Source organism: Peromyscus leucopus, chromosome 16_21 (assembly GCF_004664715.2).
Source record: "Peromyscus leucopus breed LL Stock chromosome 16_21, UCI_PerLeu_2.1, whole genome shotgun sequence".
In the NCBI taxonomy this organism is placed as follows: Eukaryota; Metazoa; Chordata; class Mammalia; order Rodentia; family Cricetidae; genus Peromyscus; species Peromyscus leucopus.
In genome coordinates, this window is record NC_051084.1 from 12,605,325 (window position 1) to 12,623,711 (window position 18,387).

General features: G+C 48.9%; 2 protein-coding genes across 3 annotated transcripts in view; one reads left to right on the forward strand and one right to left on the reverse strand.

Moving 5' to 3' along the window:
- The window catches only part of Tmem217 (transmembrane protein 217), a 34,587-nt gene extending 31,616 nt beyond the window's left edge, over positions 1–2,971 (reverse strand). Inside the window, exon 1 of one of the 2 annotated variants that reach the window (XM_037200041.1) lies at positions 2,885–2,942. Coding sequence is in view for 1 of the 2 variants with exons in the window: in XM_028885081.2 (XP_028740914.1) it covers positions 2,885–2,936 (52 nt within the window). In the remaining variant the exon portion in view is untranslated. Of the gene's footprint in view, positions 1–2,884 lie in introns of both variants that reach the window. The other variant, XM_028885081.2, reaches the window with a different exon arrangement.
- Positions 2,972–3,108: 137 nt separating this feature from the next.
- The window catches only part of Tbc1d22b (TBC1 domain family member 22B), a 70,924-nt gene continuing 55,645 nt past the window's right edge, over positions 3,109–18,387 (forward strand). Inside the window, exon 1 of the mRNA XM_028885035.2 lies at positions 3,109–3,312. Coding sequence (XP_028740868.1) covers positions 3,257–3,312 — 56 coding nt within the window. The 5' untranslated portion in view covers positions 3,109–3,256. The remainder of the gene's footprint in view (positions 3,313–18,387) is intronic.

Consider the following 18,387-nt stretch of genomic DNA (forward strand, 5'->3'; position numbering starts at 1 on the left):
AGAGCCAGGCTCAAAGTATGGTGTGATAGCCATAAGAGATCAACCGTTGGCCTCCACATGCCTGTGTCCCCACACGCATGCTCATTCCTACACACGCAGAGACAGACATCAGCGCCCCCACCCCCCCATTCTCCCCGGAGCAGGTGATCTGCTATGCAGCCCTAGCCCATGCCGGCCTTGAATTTGCTGTTCTTCCCTTTCCTCAGCCCCCAAGCTCTAGAATTACAGCCGCGTACCACCATTCACAGTGTGACATTAACTCCTTTAAAGTCGACAAGGCCAGCAAACGTTCATGTGGAATAAAGACAAAGGACCCTGGAGAGATGGCTCAGTGGTTAAGAGCACTGGCTGCTTTTCCAGAAGACCCAGGTTCAAGCCCCGGTACCCACATGGTGGCTCACGACTATAACTCCAGTTCCAGTACATTCGTATAGGTAAAATACTCATATACACAAAATAAAAATAAATACATATAAAATATTAATCATATATATAAAATAAAAATAAATACATATAAAATATTAAGAAAGACAATAACATTAGCTGCAACAAGACTTCAGTAAATTCTTCTCTTGTACAACATTACCCTGACAGCCAAATGACTTTGGCTTCGAGACTTCAGCTACCTGCTTGCAAAAGGATTATTACAGATGGGTTTGTTGGCAGCTGTCATCCCCTCATAGAAAGAAGTGGGGAGTGGAGAGGGTCATGGGACGCTGACCTGAGGGTCCAGATAATCCTCCCAGTCCCTTGTCTAAAGTTCTGCCCTAATTGCACATGGCTTTGAGGTCTTGGAGAGGGGCTCTATGTGGGTGGCTATGGGGAAGTGAGTATCCATGTTCCATGCAGACTTTGCCGTGTGGCTGTTTAGGGTTGCCCACGCTCCTGCCTACCACCCCTCACACTCTCAGAACGTAAGCCTAAGCTCATTGGTTTCCCAAGGTGAACTTTGGTGGAGTCAAACTTTTGTTTGTTATTGGGACCTTAGGAGGAAAGGCATAGACTGTTCAGTTCCCCGACCCCCACTCCGAGAAAATTCTCTCCCCTCTCTTAGGTGTGCAGTACTGGCAGGTGAGACGCCTTTAATCCCAGCACTCAAGAGGCAGAGGCAGGTGGATCTCTGTGAGTCCGAGGCCAGCCTGGTCTACAGAGCGAGATCCAGGACAGGCAGGACTACACAAAGAGACTCTGTCTCAAAAAAACCAAAACAAATGAACAACAAAAAAAAAAAAAAGATAAGCTGCAAGTCTATAAAAGAATGAAGGTTCAGTAGAAGGGGGCCTTTTCATACAACCCTATGATTCTTTAGCAAACTGTTCATTTTTATTTATATGTGTGTGAATATCACCACACGCAGGTGACAGCCACAGAAGCCAAAAGAGGGCGTCAGATCCCTGGAGCTGGAGTCACAGGCAGTTGTGAGCCACTTGTTGTGGGTGCTGGGAACTGAACTCAGGTGCTCTACAAGAGCAGCACATGCTTTTAACCCCTAAGCCATCTCTCCAGGCTCACAATCCTATTATTTTAAAAATTAGCAAGCAAGAGAAGCTTGAAAACTGGAGTAATATCTATGTGGAAAGATATGGCTAGAGAACATACAAAAGAAGGTCAGTTTTTGGGTGGGGGAAGAAGGATCCTTAAGAATTTTCCAAAATGTTAGGCCAGCAGGATGGCTCAGTGGGTAAATGTGCTTGCTGCCAAGCCTGAGGACTTGACTTTGATTCCCTGGACCTAAACGGTGAAAAGAGAGAACTGAATTCTGCAAGTTATTCTCTGACCTCCACACTTGACACACACACATACACACACACACGCACACGCACACGCACACGCACACGCACACATACAAATAGATGTAATAAAAATAAAAAAACCTTTTCAATATTCAGAAACCCTAGTGTGGTAGTAGAGGGATGGATGGGGTGGGCAACTTGCACACGTCCTCAGTCCCTTGTCCAAACAAAAACTTCTTTGGAGCAGGAAGTACCCTCCCTCTATTTCCCCCCAAATCACCCTAGGACAGAAACACTCAAAAAGAGGAGTCATGAACATGACACCCAAAGGGGACAACATGCATGCTAAAGATGGATCCCATTTTGAGTCATAATTATATTGAAAACTGAATCTAAAGGGGGAAGACTTCTTTCCTTTTTTTTTTTTTTTTTTTTGTTTTGTTTTTGTTGTTGTTTTGTTTGAGACAGAGTTTCTCTCTGTAGCTTTGGAGCCTGTCCTGGACTAGCTCTGTAGACCAGGCTGGCCTCGAACACACAGAGATCCGCCTGCCTCTGCCTCGGCGTGCACCACCATCGCCCGGCAAGGCGAGATTTATAATCTGTTAATAATGGGAGTTAAGGATGCTGGGAAGGGTACATCTTTCATCTTCTTCCTTGGTGCCATGGAGATGTCCGACATCCTTGGCGGAAATGGTACCTGGAAATCTGAACTAGGAGGGGAAAAGTAGTATTTCCTAAGCATGATTTCTCAGTATCTGGATCCTCGTAACCAGGAAGAGTGAGACCCGAAGGAGGGATTACATCACTTTGAAGCACGGAGTTCAGTTAGCAGAAGAGAGGGAGGTTCTGATGAGCCAACTGCTACTCAGGCCACAGTTACCCACCCCGGGGCTACAGCCAAACCTGTCTTCTAAGACACTGGGGTCATAAGGGAACGGAAGGGGAGTAACAACCCTGGGTACCATTGAGCAGGGAGACGTTCAAAAGCGGTCTTACAGTTATCACTTACTTGTAGGTTAAAGATTTCTGTATATAAATGTTATGGTATCTCCTTACCTCCCCCCTCCCACCCCGCAAGAGACCCAGGACCTCAGCCCATCAAAGGCAACAGTCTCGTTGCCTTCCCAGTAGGTCTTTTTTTTTTTTTTTACCTGCTTCTCTGCTTCCACTGAGTAGAACTTTCAGCCCCGCCTTCCTGCCCATCTAAGCCCCGCCTCCCCGGCCCACCTGTGTGCCCAGCCCGTGACGTTGCCGCGGGGCTTCAGCGGCCCGCAGGATCCCGGATCCTCATTGGTCCATCCGTCCACCGGCCTGCGCAGCCCACCAATGGCAACGGCGCTGGGCGGGGGGAGGCGGGGGGGGGGGAGTGCCCACATCCAAGATGGCGCCCCCAGGAGCTGGGAGCGGGTGACCGGCGGCGGGGAAGCGGCCTGGGCTGGGGCCCTCAGATTGCGGGGTCCCGGGGGCCTGTCGCGGGGCGTCCCCGTGACCCACCGACCAGGCCTTCCCCCCGGGCCGGAGCGATGGCCGCCGAGAACAGCAAGCAGTTCTGGAAGAGGAGCGCCAAGCTGCCGGGGAGGTGAGCCCAGGACGCTGAGGAGGGGAGTGGGGATTGGACCCGAAGCCTTCCAGATCCTGATCCCTGAATCCCGCGGGCTCGGGGCGCCCCCCCCCCGAGGCCGGGGGGGCTGGTGTCGGGGTCGCCCAGGCTGGAGCAGCTGTCTCTCAGAGGAGCCTGGCCGGCTTGGGTGTGGGGTGCAGACTGGGGTCTGGGGGCGGGGAACTTGAGCTGGGAGGTGTCCGGGGACCCGGCGTGAGGGCCAGTGGAGTTGGCTGAGTTGCGGCCGTCCGCCTGGCCTCGGAGAACCCCACCTGCACCGCCGCTTCCCAGTTTGTGCAGAGCTCCTCGGGGGTCCCCAACAGCACGGGTGGGCTGCTTGCGTGAGGGTGGCCCCCCTGGCCACCTTGGTCCCCTAGCCCAGCGCGCTCCTGTCTTCCCTGTGGACTCCCCAGGGGTGCTGGTGGGAGAGCCTGGGGCCAGGTCGGCAGGGGGGTGAGCCAGGACAGTGAGGGGTAGTCTCAAGCCTGACCTCACTTTGCCTTGAGTTGGCCCTTGCTCCCTAGAAATTACTACGGGGTGGGCACAGGATGGAGGGTTGCTCCTGTGGCCTTCTCTAGTCACTTGTGCAGCCCAGTTAACCTCTTCCCCCTGAGAAGTACTCTTCTTTTTGTGTACGTGCACTGGATTCTTTATTCCTCAGCTTTCGGGGCGAGCAGGCCTCCCAAGCAACTTCTTTTCTCAAGTTTTTCTTTTCCCGTCTTGGTTGTCTGTTGACATTGGGAGCAATTGTCCGTCCACCAGTCTGCCATTGGTTGACTGGTTCGGTTTGTTTGGGGTGGTGTCCTGAAAAGCGAAAGGAGTTTGTGTTTCCCTAGTGAATCGAAGATTTCTGTCCGCCTCGGGCTGCTTGGTGTTAAGATGTGTCCCCCGCCTGTTCTCGCTCCTGATTGATTGACACATGTCTTTTCCTTCAGGTGCAATCCTTCTGTAACCTCCCTGCTTCCCTTTCTACTCTCCTTCTCTCCCACTCTCCCTCTCCCCCCCCCCTTTCCTCCCTCCCCAATTTTCTCCCTCTTCTGTTTCCTCCTCCTGTTCCTCTCCTCTCCCTGTCTCTCTTCACACTGGTCAAGGCAAACACGACCACCGAGCTACGGCCCCCACGCCACCCTCTTCTTCAAGCAAAAGAGAACTAAGAGTCAAGTCCGTGTCAGCTGTGGAACTTATTAGACACGTGGAGAAAGTTCAGGGAGCAGATTTTAGCAACACATAGTACTGTAATACCAGGGGAGGCAAAGGTAGCCTGGGATTAAAGCACTGTGGGGGTGCCAGCGCTGTGGGGGTGCCAGCGCTGTGGGGGTACCGTGTTCACACATTGTATGGTGACACTCTGTGTTTTCAGATAAGCTTCACTTCCTGCCACTGATTTCTTTTCCTTCCTGCTTGTGTGAGTTCTCCAGCTGCGTTGACTGTTCTCTGTGAGTTTGCTAGGGAGGGATCATTACATTTTGATATCCTAATACAGTAATCAGTGGAAAAATGGCCACATCAGGAAGCCGTGGTGAGGACAGTGGGGGATGGGTGGTCTTTGTGCCTTCAGACTGCCGGATGTGGTGCATTAATGGTCTTGTGTTTTCTTTATTTCTTCTACTGGAAAGCACTACTTCAAATAATTATGTTTATTCATTTACTATTCTATCTAGTGTGTGTGTATGTGTGTATGTGTGTGTGTGTGTGTGTGTGTGTGTGTGTGTGTGTGTGTAGATGTGTGCAATGCCACAGTGCTCATGTGGAGTTCAGAGGATAATTTGTGGGGTCAGTTCTCTGCTTCCACCCTGTGGGTCTTAGGGATTGAACTCAGGTCACCAGAATTGGCAGCATGTGCCCTTATCTGCTGAGCCATGTTTTTTGTTTGTTTTGTTTTTAAGACAGGGTTTCTCTGTGTAGCCCTCTTTGTCCTAGAACTCACTCTGTAGACCTAACTGGCCTCAAACTCAGATCTGCCTGCCTCTGCCTCTGCCTCCCGGGTCCTGGGATTAAAGGCATGTGCCAGAAAACATTACCTTTGCTAGATAGGAAGACTCTTCAGTTCCTTCAAATCTCTGGCTTCCTTTTTCATTTTGAAACAGAGCAGTAGAAGCAAGAACGTTGGAGTCCAGGTTATTATTATTGTTGTTGTTATTCAGCTTCTCTTAACTGTATGATTGACAATCTGTCTAGACCTCAGTTTCCTAATCTATGAAATGGAGAATAAAAACACTTCCTTCAGGGTTACGTGAAGGCTAAATGAAATGCCCTGTTTGTAAAGAACCACGACAGTGTTTATTTAGTACATTGTACTTGCTCCATAAATAGTCATTATTAATCGTACTGTTATTAGAGCAAGTAAACAGTTAAAAGGATGCTTCTCAGCTCCCCCCCAGTATTAGTTGTTTGTCTTGTTTATTATCGAGGCATAAAAATGTTGCCACGATCCATGAACATTTTTAATACCCGCCGGGTGAGGGAAGTATGGTCCCCTGTGCACTGAGCAGAGCGCCCCAAGCTCAGGGTTGCTGAGGGAAGCTGGTGCTTTCCCATAGATGGGGCTTTGCTTCCGGAACAGAACTCTGACACCTGAACTCTCGTGAGTCTGGAAAAGAGAAAGATGAATGAGCATGTGCAGGGTCCCAGCAGGGTAGAAGCGGAGCTGCTTCTCTCTTCTTTACAGAGGGAAAGGTCAGAGGAGTTCCTTCCAGTTCAGGCCGCGGCGGTGACTTGCAGGCTCTTTAATCCGATGGAGTGACTTTAGTGACAATAAATGGAAAGTTTGCTAGAATAGCCCAAATTAAAAACAAACAGAGCATCCTTTAAAGTCTCCTTGTTTGGGTTGAGACAGAGTCCCACTATGTAGTCCTGCCTGGAGCTTACTGTGTAGACCAGGGCTAGCCTTGAACTCACAGAGGTCCGCCTGCATCTGCTTCCCCAGGCCTCCCACTATGCCTAGCTCTTTAAATATTTTTAAAATTTTATTTTATTGCATATGAGTGTTTGCTGTGCATGTAACCCTGTGCACCATTTGTGTGCCTGAGGTGCCCACTGAAGCCACAAGAGGTCGTCAGATGCTCTGGGACCCTGTGACCTTGTGGCTGCTGGGAATCAAACCCGGGTCGCCTTAAGAGCAGCCAGTGCTAGTAATTGCTGACCATTTCTCTAGCCCCGAAGCGTTCTTTTTCTTTCTTCCTTTTTTTTTTTTTAAGATTTATTTATTTATCATGTATACAGTGTTATGACATATATGCCTGCACACTAGAGGAGGGCATCAGACCTCATTACAGATGGTTGGGAGCCACCATGTGGTTGCTGGAAATTGAGCTCAGGACCTCTGGAAGAGCAGCCAAGAGTCAGTGCTCTTAACCTCCGAGCCATCCCTCCAGCCCATCTTTTTCTTTTTTTAAAAAATGTTACTGAGATAAAAAAAAAATTCACTCTTTTTTTTTAGATTAATTAATTAATTAATTAGTTTGTCTTACTAAGTACCCTTGGCTGGCCTGGAACTCACTATGTAGACCAGGCTGGTCTCCGACTCATGGAGACGCACCTGCTTCTGCCTCTCAGGGGCTGGGATGAAAGGTGTGCGCCGCCAGCCTTGGTTTATTTAGCCGTGTCCGAGTGTTCTGGCAGCACGTATGCCTGCACACATGTGCACACCTGCGCTGGTGGCAGAAGTCGTAAGAGGGATTGGATCCCCCGGAATTTGAATTACGAAAGATAATTGTGAGCTGTCCTGTAGGTGCTGGGAACCAAACTTGGGTACTCTGCATGAGTGATGGGTGCTTTTAAGTGTGGAGCCATTGTTCCGGCTCCAAATTCACCCTTAAATATATGGTTCAGTGGTATGCAGGGGATTCATCCTGAAAGTATGTTTTTGGCCATCCATCACCACTAATTTCAGAATACTTTTAAAAAGATTTATTTATTTTTAATTTATATATGAGTGTTTTGTACGCATGTAAATGAATCGTGTGTGCAGTACCTGCAGAAGTCAAAAGGGGGCGTCAGATCCCTTAGAACTGAAGTTGCAGGTGATTGAGAGTGCCACATGGCTGCTGAGAACTGAACCCAGGTCCTCTGCAAGAACAGCTAGTGCTCTTAACCACTGAGCCTTCTCTCTTGTCCCTGATTTCAAGACATTCTGAAAAATATTTATTTTCAGACAATGTCTTATTATGTAGCTCACTGTGTAGCCCAGGCTGGCCTTGAACTCACAGAGATTACCTGCCTGTGCCCCTGAATGCTGGGATTCAAGGCATGCGCCACCGAACTCAGCTTAGGTCACTGTGTCAGTGTGGGCAGATAAGCAGCAGGTACCACTGTTACAGAAAGCACTCTCTGTCACCTGATTGCCTGGGTTAAAATCCCAGTTCTGACACTTCCCTAGCGAGGCGACCTGTCTCAAAAAACTAAAATGAAGTCTGGAGATGTAGCTCAGTGGTTGACCCCTGAGGTCAAGGGTTAGTTCCAGCATCAGGGAAACCCAGTCTAGCCACCCTGAGAAAGTGGGTGACTTGGTCCTGTGTCTTCAGTGGGTACAGGACATTTAAAACCCTCCCCCACTCCCACTTTTGTCCACTTAGTGTCAGGAAGGTGACCAGATATTGGGACAGATACCTTTCATGTTACATGTTGCCAAACCCTGCTGGGCCACCTCTGAGTTCTGGGAAGACAGGCTGGGGAGGCGAGTTAGTTGTTCACAACTAAGCTGCTCACAGCGAGCAAGGTAGTGAGGCCTGAGCCGGCAGGGAAGAGCAGTTGAGTTCAGAGCCAAGAGACTTGCTGATCATCCAAGCAGGGAGTAGGTGGAGGGAGGAGGGGTCACTCCCAAGTACTGATCTTCAGAGAAGAAGTCAAGTGAAGTGGGCAAAGGCGCTACCACCAAGCCTGAAGACCCGAGTTCAGTCCCCAGGACCTCCATGGTGGAAGGAGAGAACTGACTACCCAAACTGTCCACTGGCCTCCATATGTATGGTGTGTGTGTTGGGGGGGGGGGGCGGTGTGTGCACGCAATATAATAAAAAATAAGTCAAGTGTCTTAGTTTAGGTTTCTGTTGCCGTGAAGAGATACTGTGACCACAGCAACTTTTATAAAGGAAAACATTTAATGGGGCTGGCTTACAGTTCAGAAGATTAGTCCATTATTGTCATGGAGGGGAGTGTGGCAATGTGCAGGCCAACGTGGTGCTGGAGAAGGAACTGCGAGATCTGCAGGCAGTAGAAGGAGACTGGGACACTGGCAAGACTTGAGCTTCTGAGACCTCAGAGCCCGCCCCCACAGTGACACACTTCCTCCAACAAGGCCACACCCACTCCAACAAGGCCATGCCTCCTAACAGTGCCACTTCCTGTGTGCCACGCACTCAAACACGTGAGTCTATGGGGCCACATCCATTCAAACCGCCACATTCCACTTCCTGGCCCCCATAGACTTGTAGCCATGACATTACATGAAATGCATTCAGTCCAACTTCAAAAGTCCGCATAGTCTATCACAATCTCAACAGTGTTTAAAGTCTGAAGTTCAAAATCTCTTCTGAGATCCATGCATTCTCTTAATTGTAATCTCTTATAAAATCAAAATGAAAAGCAGATTAATAGGTTTTCTGTACCCCAGTAATTTCTCTGCTAATGCAGTAAGCCAGGTCAAGCTGAACTAAAAAAGTAAAAGCAACTCCCAAGGCCAGAGAAGCCACATGGGTGAACTAAAGCAGGGAGGTCATGTAGGCTGTAGGCGAGGGGTGATGATGTGTCTGCCACAAGCTGGGTTCGTGCCCAAGTATGTTCAAAAGCTGACCGCTTTAGATGGGGACTTGGGTGGCTGGCAGCGTCAGGGGAGGAGCTGCCATAACCACCAAGAATACGGAATGGGCCTTTTGGTGCCTTCCCTTTGTTGGAGATTCTCCGAGAGGGTGGGGTTTGGAGAGAGAGAGAGAGAGAGAGAGAGAGAGAGAGAGAGAGAGAGAGAAGAATGGGGCTTTCCATATGAAGCAGGAGCGAGCTGGAGGTTCCAACCAAACACAGATCACATACTTCCAACAAACAGTGGCACAGGGTATACATTACCGTTCCAAAATGGAGGAAAGGGAGCAGAGTGCGGAAACGCTGGACCAAAGAAAAACCAAAAACCAGCTGGGCAGACTCCGAACTCGGGGCCTCCATGTCTGACGTCAAAGCGCTCTTCAGATCTCCAGCTCCTTTCCCCAGCCTTTGTTGACTGCAGCACCCTTCTCTCTCTTGGGCTGGTTCCACTCCCTGATAGCAGCTCTCCTCGGCAGGTATCCCATGCATGACTCTGGGGTCTCCAAGGAAATCCAGGCTTCTCCTTCACAGCTTCACGCAATGGCCTCTCTGGGCCTCCATGCAGGGACACCCCTGACACACACCTGACCTCAGCAGCTTTCCTTAGTTGTGGAGGGAGGTTTCATAACTTGACTCTAAGGCCAGAACCATGTGACTGAAGCTGCCAATCCTGCTGCTTGCTGAGGCTGGAGCATGGCCCCCTTGTTCAAGTATATATTCACCAGCTTCCTGTTTTCAATGGTTTCCTTCACTGCCTAAATTTGTAAACTTGGCTGTCCTGGAACTAGATCTGTAGACCAGGCTGGCCTCAAACTAGTGTTGAGATTAAAGACCTGCACCACCATGCCTGGACCTAAGCTGTTCTTTAGTTCCTTCTCACAAGCTGGAAGCTTAGCTGAGTGGGATCTTGCCCTGAGGTCACCACTCCCTTTATTCCATTTAACATCCAGCTTTTCTTTAATCTGTTTATCTTCTTGAACATAGGATTTAGCTCCATTACATTTTCTGGTGCCCCCTCTCTCCTCAATCTGTACATTTTGTGATTTTCCTTGCTCAGTTTGTTCTTTTTCATGATAAATCTTCATTAACGTTAACACTAATGTTCACACAACATAGTCTATACTAGGCTGTTTTGAGATTTCCTCTGCCAACGGAATTAATCCAAAACTCTTCACTTTAGCCTCAGGCAGACTTCAGACGATGGCAAAAAGCAGCCACACTCTTCACCAAAATATCACAAGAATACCTCTACAGGCAGCATATTAAAATTCTTCTCTTCTGAAACCTCTTGAGCCAGGCCCCCATGGTTTAAATCACCCTCAGCACCACTGTCTTCCATGCTCCCACTAGGACGGCCCATTCAGCAGTGCCCAAAGCATTCCATTGCTTTCCTAACACAAAGTCCAAATTCCTCCAGACAAAAGCATGGTCGGGCCTATCACAGCAATCCCCCGTTCCCTGGGACTAACTTCTACCTCAATCAGTGTTCTATTGCTGTGAAGAGACATCATGACCACAACAACTCTTACAAAGGAAAACATTTAGTTGGGGCTGACTTACAGTTTCAGAGGTTTAGTCTGTTATCAAGGCAGAAAGCGCTGCTGTGTGCAGGCAGACATGGCGCTGGAGAAGGAGCTGGAGTTCTACATCTTGATCCTCAGGCAGCAGAAAGAGACTGCGACACACTGGCAAGACTTGAGCTTCTGAGACCTCAGAGCTCCCCCCCCCCCCAGTGACACACTTCCTCCAACAAGGCCACACCTACTCCAACAAGGCCACATACTCCCTGTGTGCCAAGCACTCAAACACATGAGTCTGTGGGGCCATACCTATTCAAACCGCCACATCAAAATACTGAGCTCCGCCATACTATATTTCCTTATCTGTGGATGAGGCTTGGATTGAGTGAGCTGTAAGGTCTGGACCAGTTCTGAAGCTGATCATTGCATTCACTCATCAGCTGCCACTCACCAGGTGTGATTGTTGAGCAGATTTGGGGGCAGGAACAGAAGATGGACTCTCTTGTGCCTGGGTGAGCTGCTGAGTGTGGCAGAATGACCAGATGCTAGAACTTGAAGCTAAGACCCTTTAGATAAGAAAAGTGAGGCCAGGGGCTGGAGAGATGGCTCAGAAGTTAAGAGCACTGACTGCTCTTCCAGAGGTCCTGGGTTCAACCAATGCACATAAAATAAAAATAAATAATTTTTTAAAAAGTAAGATCTTAAAAACTGAGACCCGTGGGAGGCCATGGAGCAGACTTGAGGACTCCTTGCCCGGAGCTCTCTCTGTCAGTGCTTCCCACTCCCCTCAGTCCTGGTTGTTAGGAGAGCAGCTTCTGCAGTCCAAGGAATAGGAGAGACAAAGAAGGGAACTGGGTCACCCCATATGCTTATCTCCAGGCCTGCTGGAACGGCTTCTCTTTCCTTTAAGCAAAAAGCTTTTTAGTAATTTTTTTTTTGAGATTTTATTTATTTATTTATTTATTTATTTATTTATTTATTTATTTATTTATTTTTTAAAAGAGAAAGCCGAGAGGTCAGAGCTCAGAGCTAAAGTCTCACCCTTCCTCCTGCGGTGTCCCAGCTTCCCAAAAGAGAGCTATATCCTGTCTGTCCGTCTTTTTATAGTATTTTGTTCTGCCTTCTCATTGGTTGTAAACCCAAACACGTGACTGCCTCGTCACTGTCTGTATGTACAGCCCCCCAGGTCTTAAAGGCATATGTCTCCAATGCTGGCTGTATCCCTGAACACACAGAGATCTATGGGATTAAAGGTGCGTGCCACCACCGCCACACTCTTGCTATGGCTCTAATAGCTCTGACCCCCGGGTAACTTTATTTATTAACATACAATCAAAATCACATTTCAGTACAATTAGAATACCACCACATTGGAGCTGGTTGGTGACCTAAAAGAAAGCCTGGTACAATGAATTTCATTAACTCTAAACACAGATTAAATACTTCTGATGAAAATTTAGAATCTAGGCTGAGACATGACATAGGAGTAAAATATACAACCTGAGCTTCATTGCCAGAATCCATGGAGGAGAAAACTGACCCCTGAAAGTGGTTCTTGACTTCCACACACGTTGTTGCACATGTACACACACATACATATACACAATACACAAATATATTTAAAATTTTTAAGAATGGTAAAAAAAAAATTCAATGGTTGCCTAGGGAGATATGGATAGGGTGAGTGAGAATGTAAGGGGACTAGAGAGATGGAGGGCTCGCAGTTAAGATCGTTTACTGCTCTTGCAGAGGCCTGGAGTTCTGTTCCCAGTCCCCACTTTAGACCCCTCCCAATTACCTATAACTCCAGCTCCAAAAGATCCAAAGCCTCTGGCCTCTGAGGACACCTGCATACACACACACACACACACACACACACACACACACACACACACTTATTTAAAAATACGAAGAGATTTTATTTATTTTTATTTTCTGTGTATGGGTGCTTTTCCTGTGTGTGTCTGTGCACCACGTACATGCAGTGCCCATGGAGGTCAGTAGAGGGCATTGGATCCTCTGGAACTGGAGTTCCAGACAGTTGTGAGCCACCATGTGGGTGCTGGGATTGGAGTCTGGGTCATCTGGAAGAGCTGCCAGTACTCTTAGCAGCTGAACTGTCTCTCCAGCCCCCGAAGGCTGGCCATTAAAGTCAGCGAGGGCTGGGGCATACCTCAGTCGGTAGAGTGCTTGGGTAGTGTGCAGGAAGCCCTGGGGTTAGCCCCCAGCACCACATAAAGCCATGTGTGGTAGCGGCGGTGGTAGTGGTACATGCTTGTAATCACAGCACTGGGGAGGTGAGTGGGATGATCAGCTACATGTGGAATTAGAGATCACCCTATGCTACCTGAGTCTCCAAAACAAACAAAAAAAGGTCACGGGAGTCATTATTAGTATTAATAGAAGTTAAGGTGCTAGCCCCCACTGTCTGGAATCTTAGAATTTGTATGGTGGAGGCAGGAGGATCAGGAGCTCAAGAACGGTCTGGACTATAGGGGAAAAAGTTGTTATTGAGAAGTTGAGGGGCATCGGATGTGGTCGTTTGCCCAGCACTGGGTTCCGCCCCCACACTGAAAAAGGAAAACGTTGAGAAAAGTAGCCAGTCTTGAAGTACATGGTCACTCGTGTATTTTTAAATAAAATCTCTCCCTGTCGATTTGGTCATATTTCATAGCATTTAGGAGTCTGACAGGAGACCAGCATGATGGCTGGAGTTTGCCTGGGTAGGTTTATTACATCCCATTTTGGGCTTGCAAATGTTTCTGCTGATAAAGTAAGTGACTGGGAAATACTGAATTCTCGCGGAAACAGTGAACCTTGGGGTCTGGCAGGTTGCCATGGAGCATCCGTGTAAATGAGTCCTGTTGCCAGTGTCTTGGCATTTAAAACGGACGGCTCTGCTCCAGTGTTTGCTCAGCTCCCGTGTCAGCACCAGACACCTGCTGGGTTCCCACCAAAGCCTCCCCACTGCTGCGAGTGGGTAAGACACCTGGCCACACTTCTGTGGGTTTGTCTTCTCAGCGCATGGCGGAGGCTAGCCCCTTGGCTTCGTGCTGTCTGTCAGAGTGTGTGCGGTGTCCTCCAGGCTGCAGCATGCCAGTCTCTGGCTTTCAGCTCTCCTAGAGAACAGTTAGCTTAAGCAGAACCCAGGTCTGTGAGTTCTGACCCTACCCACTCGGGACAGTAGACACCTGCTGGTGTGTGCTGCATTCTACCACGGCGGGAGGGAGCCACAGACAGAGACCACAGCTTTCCAGAAGCTGAAAATCTGCTCAGCACTGGTGCCTCCCTCCCCTGCTGAAGATCAACAAGTGACCGGCTTTCCAGTTTTTCCACTAAGCAAATGTCACACTTGTAATCAGATAAAGTGGCCGTGGAGCTGGGCGGAAACACGTGGCTCAGTGAAAACAGCCAGGCGTGGAGGGATCCTGCTGGGCTGGGCCTGGAGCTCATGTTAGGGTGCTTGTCTCTGGGAGCTGAAGCCCTTGATCTCCCAGCATCACAAGAAAAAGAAAAGGAGGAAGAGGAGGGAGGAGGAGAAGGAGAAGAAAGGAGACACATAGACATTAATTAGGTCTAGTGATCGGGCTCAGTGGGAAAGGGACCTGCTCCCACACTTGCACAGACCTGACAACCTGGGTTTGATCCCTAGAGCCCATGATGGAAGGAATAATCCCTGAAAGTTGTTCTCTGTCCTCCACCCACGTGACATGGCATCTGTACTTACAGGCAGAATCACACACACAGCACACACTAACAGTAAAGGAAAGAGATCAGTGAAAGGAAGAGTGGGAACGGACTGAGGGTCCCTGAGGGAGGGCTGGCTTGTGGGGAAGGACTGGGACAGAAATCAGTGGTCTCCCTAGTGACCTGTGTTCCTCAGAGGCTGGAAATCCGGCAGCTGTTAACATGAGGCCAGACCCTCACTTCATGGGTGTTTATTATTTTTCCCCCGTACTTTGCTTTTTGTCTGAAAATGGTGATAAAATGCTTTTACACTTTGAGCAAAAAGAATTTTTTTCCCTTTGAGGTTGAATCTCATACTGTAGTCTAGGCTGACCTGGTATACTCCCTGTAGCCAAGGCTAGTCTCAGCTTCCCGAGTTCCAGAATTACAGATGTATGCTGCTACCCAACCTGACCCCCACAATGGTGAATGTCAATTTAAAAGTGGAATGGAGGAGTTGGGAATTTAGCTCAGTGGTAGAGTGCTTGCCTAGCAAGCACAAGGCCCTGGGTTTGGTCCTCAGCTCTGGGGAAAAAAAAAAAGTTGAGTGGAGACCAGCTTTCCCTGGTATTGAATGTGGGGCTCTCAGGGGGCCTGGTCGGCACAGGCTCATAGGTGAATTATTATACTAAAATTAAAAAAATATATATTTTGTGTGTATGTCTGGGACAGAAAAGGGTGTCAGGTCTTCTGGAAATGGAGTTTTGAGCTTCCATGTGGGTGCGGGGAATTGAACCCGTGACCTTTGGAAGAGCAGCCAGCACTGTGAACCACTGAGGCATCTCTCAGGCCCCTCACAAGTGAATTATGATGTCAGCAAATGGGCACCTTTGCTCTCCTACTCTGCAGTCTGTCTTGGTCCAGCCCCTGCGATAATCTTGATTTCTTCTCCTTTTCTAACTCCCCACCTGTCTTGTTGAGGTTCAGCAAACTGATTTATTATACGAACTATCCCTGGTTCAGATACATCATGGTCTAGTTCAAGAACACGCTAACAAATTCAATTGGGCTCCAATGCCTCTGCTGCTGAGACTCATCATTTATCTCAGCCTTCCCGGCTATACCAGCACGTCGGCCAGCATCTTTGAAAAATAGTCTCCTGGAGCAGAAGAGCCTCTTCCTCATAGCTGATGGCCTCTGGCCCTCAGGCCCGTACGATTAGGTCTCCTTTTCTCAAGAGGATCGAGGATCTTCCTTTTTTATCCAGTCAGCTAACCTAACTGGCCTGGTGGGAGCCTCCTGCCTTGTCCAGCATTAATGTTTCACTGCAGAGGGCTTTGGACTTGAGAGTTCAAGTGCTTGAGTCTAAGACTCTGAAGACGTTAAAATGCAAACCCATGACCCCCCTGGGTCTCAGTGGTTAGGTTTTAATTTTTGTTTTTGTTTAAGCCTCCCTCTCTCTCCCTCTGTGAGCTAGACTTTCCCTGTATTCTAGTACCTCTGGGCTTTTTCCTGTCCTTTTCCTCTGCCCAGGAAGTGCCAGGAACACACTGGCACAGCCTTTCAGGGTTAGCATATGGGATGAATCACTTAGTAATCTTCCAGAGAGGTCCAGGGAGTCGACATTCTCACAGCTGAAAGGGCCAGAATGTCCAGAACTTAGACTCACAGGGGAGAAGATTCCCTCTGAACTAAAAGAAACAGTGTGGACACTTTGTTGGAAACTGTCATGATGATATCTAACATCTCCTATGCTGCTCTAAAAAGTAAGAATGATATCATGTGGAAAGGATTGGCCGGCCCACATTCTTTTATTTTTTTTTTTTTATTTTATTTTATTTTTTTTTTTTTTTTGGTTTTTCGAGACAGGGTTTCTCTGTGTAGTTTTGCGCCTTTCCTGGAGCTCACTTGGTAGCCCAGGCTGGCCTCGAACTCACAGAGATCCGCCTGGCTCTGCCTCCCGAGTGCTGGGATTAAAGGCTTGCGCCACCAACGCCCGGCCCACATTCTTATTTGAAAGCATCTTACGGATTTCTTCTGTCACAAGAAACAGAAATCTGGGTGAACTTGGCTGGAGAGATGGCTTAGTGATTAAGAGCATTCACTGCTCTCATAGAGCGAGCGTGCGTGCGTGCGTGCGTGCGTGCGCGCGTGCGCGCGCCTGGGCTCACAACTATCTTTAACTCAAGTTCCAGAGGATCTTATGCCCTCTTCCAGCCTCTGAGGGCACTACGTGCACGTGGCACATACATGCTCACACAGGCACACACGCAGGCACATGAATAAAAATGAGTAAGTCTCAGAAAGAGACTTGGTTCTGTTTCCTAAACACTGGGTGAAGATTAAACTGTACACAGAGAGGGAGGAAGCGAGCCAGGGTCTCCTGGCAGCGTGTGCTGGGTTGAGTTCTCCTGTGTGCGGCCCCACCCACAGCCTGCTCACTGCCCACCGCCAGCCGGGAGCTGAGCCAAAGCCTCTCACCACTGTCAGGATTGCTTGGTTTGTGTCTTGTAAAGGTGGCGCCTCCAGAAGCCACTAGGACAGAAAGGCACACAAAGGCGCACGGTTTGCAGAGAGACCGCTCTCCCTGAGGCCTGCCCCGCTCTGCAGTCTGGCCACCAAAGCACTGCTGCTGGTGTGTCCCTTGTATCATAGATACAAATATGTGAGCACACCTTAATTTTAATAGTTTTACAAAATCTATGGAGTCCTTACAGTTTTGCATCTGTGAGATTATTCTCGGTTGTCAGGTTGACCACATCTGGAGTCAACTAAACCCAAATGCTGGGTACACCTGTGAGGGTTCCCCCACCCTTGTTTTCTTTCCTCTTTTTCTTGAGGGGGGGTCTGGCTTTTGTTGTTGTTTTTTGATTTTTTTTTTAGACAGGTTTTCTCTGTATAGCCTTGACTGTCCTGGAACTTGCTCTGTAGACCTCAAACTCAGAGATCTGCCTGCCTCTGCCTCTGCATGTACCACCTCTGCCTAGCTGCAACTTTTTTTTTTTTAAGTTAACTCATTTGAAGTGAGAAGACCCACTTAAATTCTTCTCTCATACAGTGCATCCTGACTGCAGCATCCCCTCCCTCCACTCCCCCCAGCTCCCCCCACCACCACCACTTCCTCTCTTCCCCAGATCCACTGTTTTTCTGTTTCACTTCAGAAAAGAGCAGGCCTCCCAAGAACATAACAAGATGCAACAAGACCAGGCACAAAGCCTCATATCAAGGCTGGATGAGGCCACCCAGTAGGAGGAAAAAGATCCCGAGAGCAGGCAGCAGAGTCAGAGACAGCCCACTCCCAGTTAAGAGTCGCACAAACACCTCAAGCTAAACAACCATATCACAGGACCTAGGGTGGACCTGTGCATGCTCTCTGATTGTGACTTCAGTCTCTGGGGGCCCCAGGAGCCCTGCCTAGTCGCTTCTGTGGGTCGTGTCCTCAACCCCTCTGGCTCCTACAATCCTTCCTCCCCTCTTCCTTGGGATCTCTGAGCTCTGCCTAATGTGTGGGTGTGGCTCTCTGCCACCGCTCCCATCAGTGCTGGAGGAAGCCTCTCTGAGGACAGTTGGGCCAGGCAGGTCTGTGAGTATAGCAGAATGTCCTCAGTAATTACGCCGTTGACTTTTTGTTGTTTTGGGGTTTGGTTGGTTGGTTGGTTGGTTGATTGGTTGGTTTTTGTCAGTGGTGTTTGGTTTTACCCTAGTTCCCTAAGCCATCCACCTTCCAGTTCCTGGACATCCAGGCAGTGTCAGCCATGGGCTTCCTCCTGTGGCTTGGACCTCACGGTAGACCAGTCATTGGTTGGCCACTCCCCAAAGCTCTGAGCCACCATTGCCCCAGCACGTACTGCAGGCCAGACAGGTGTGGGTTGAAGGTTTTATGGCTGGTTTGGTGTCCTGGTCCCACCACTGGAGCCTTGCCAAGTACCTGAAGATGGTTGGTTGAGGCTCCGTATCCTCCATGACTAGGAATCTTCCCTGTAGTCACCCGCATAGGTTCCAGGAGTTTCCACTGTACTAGGTTTCCACATCTCCCCCTAGGTCCCCTGTTGATGTAACCAACCGTCTTATTAAA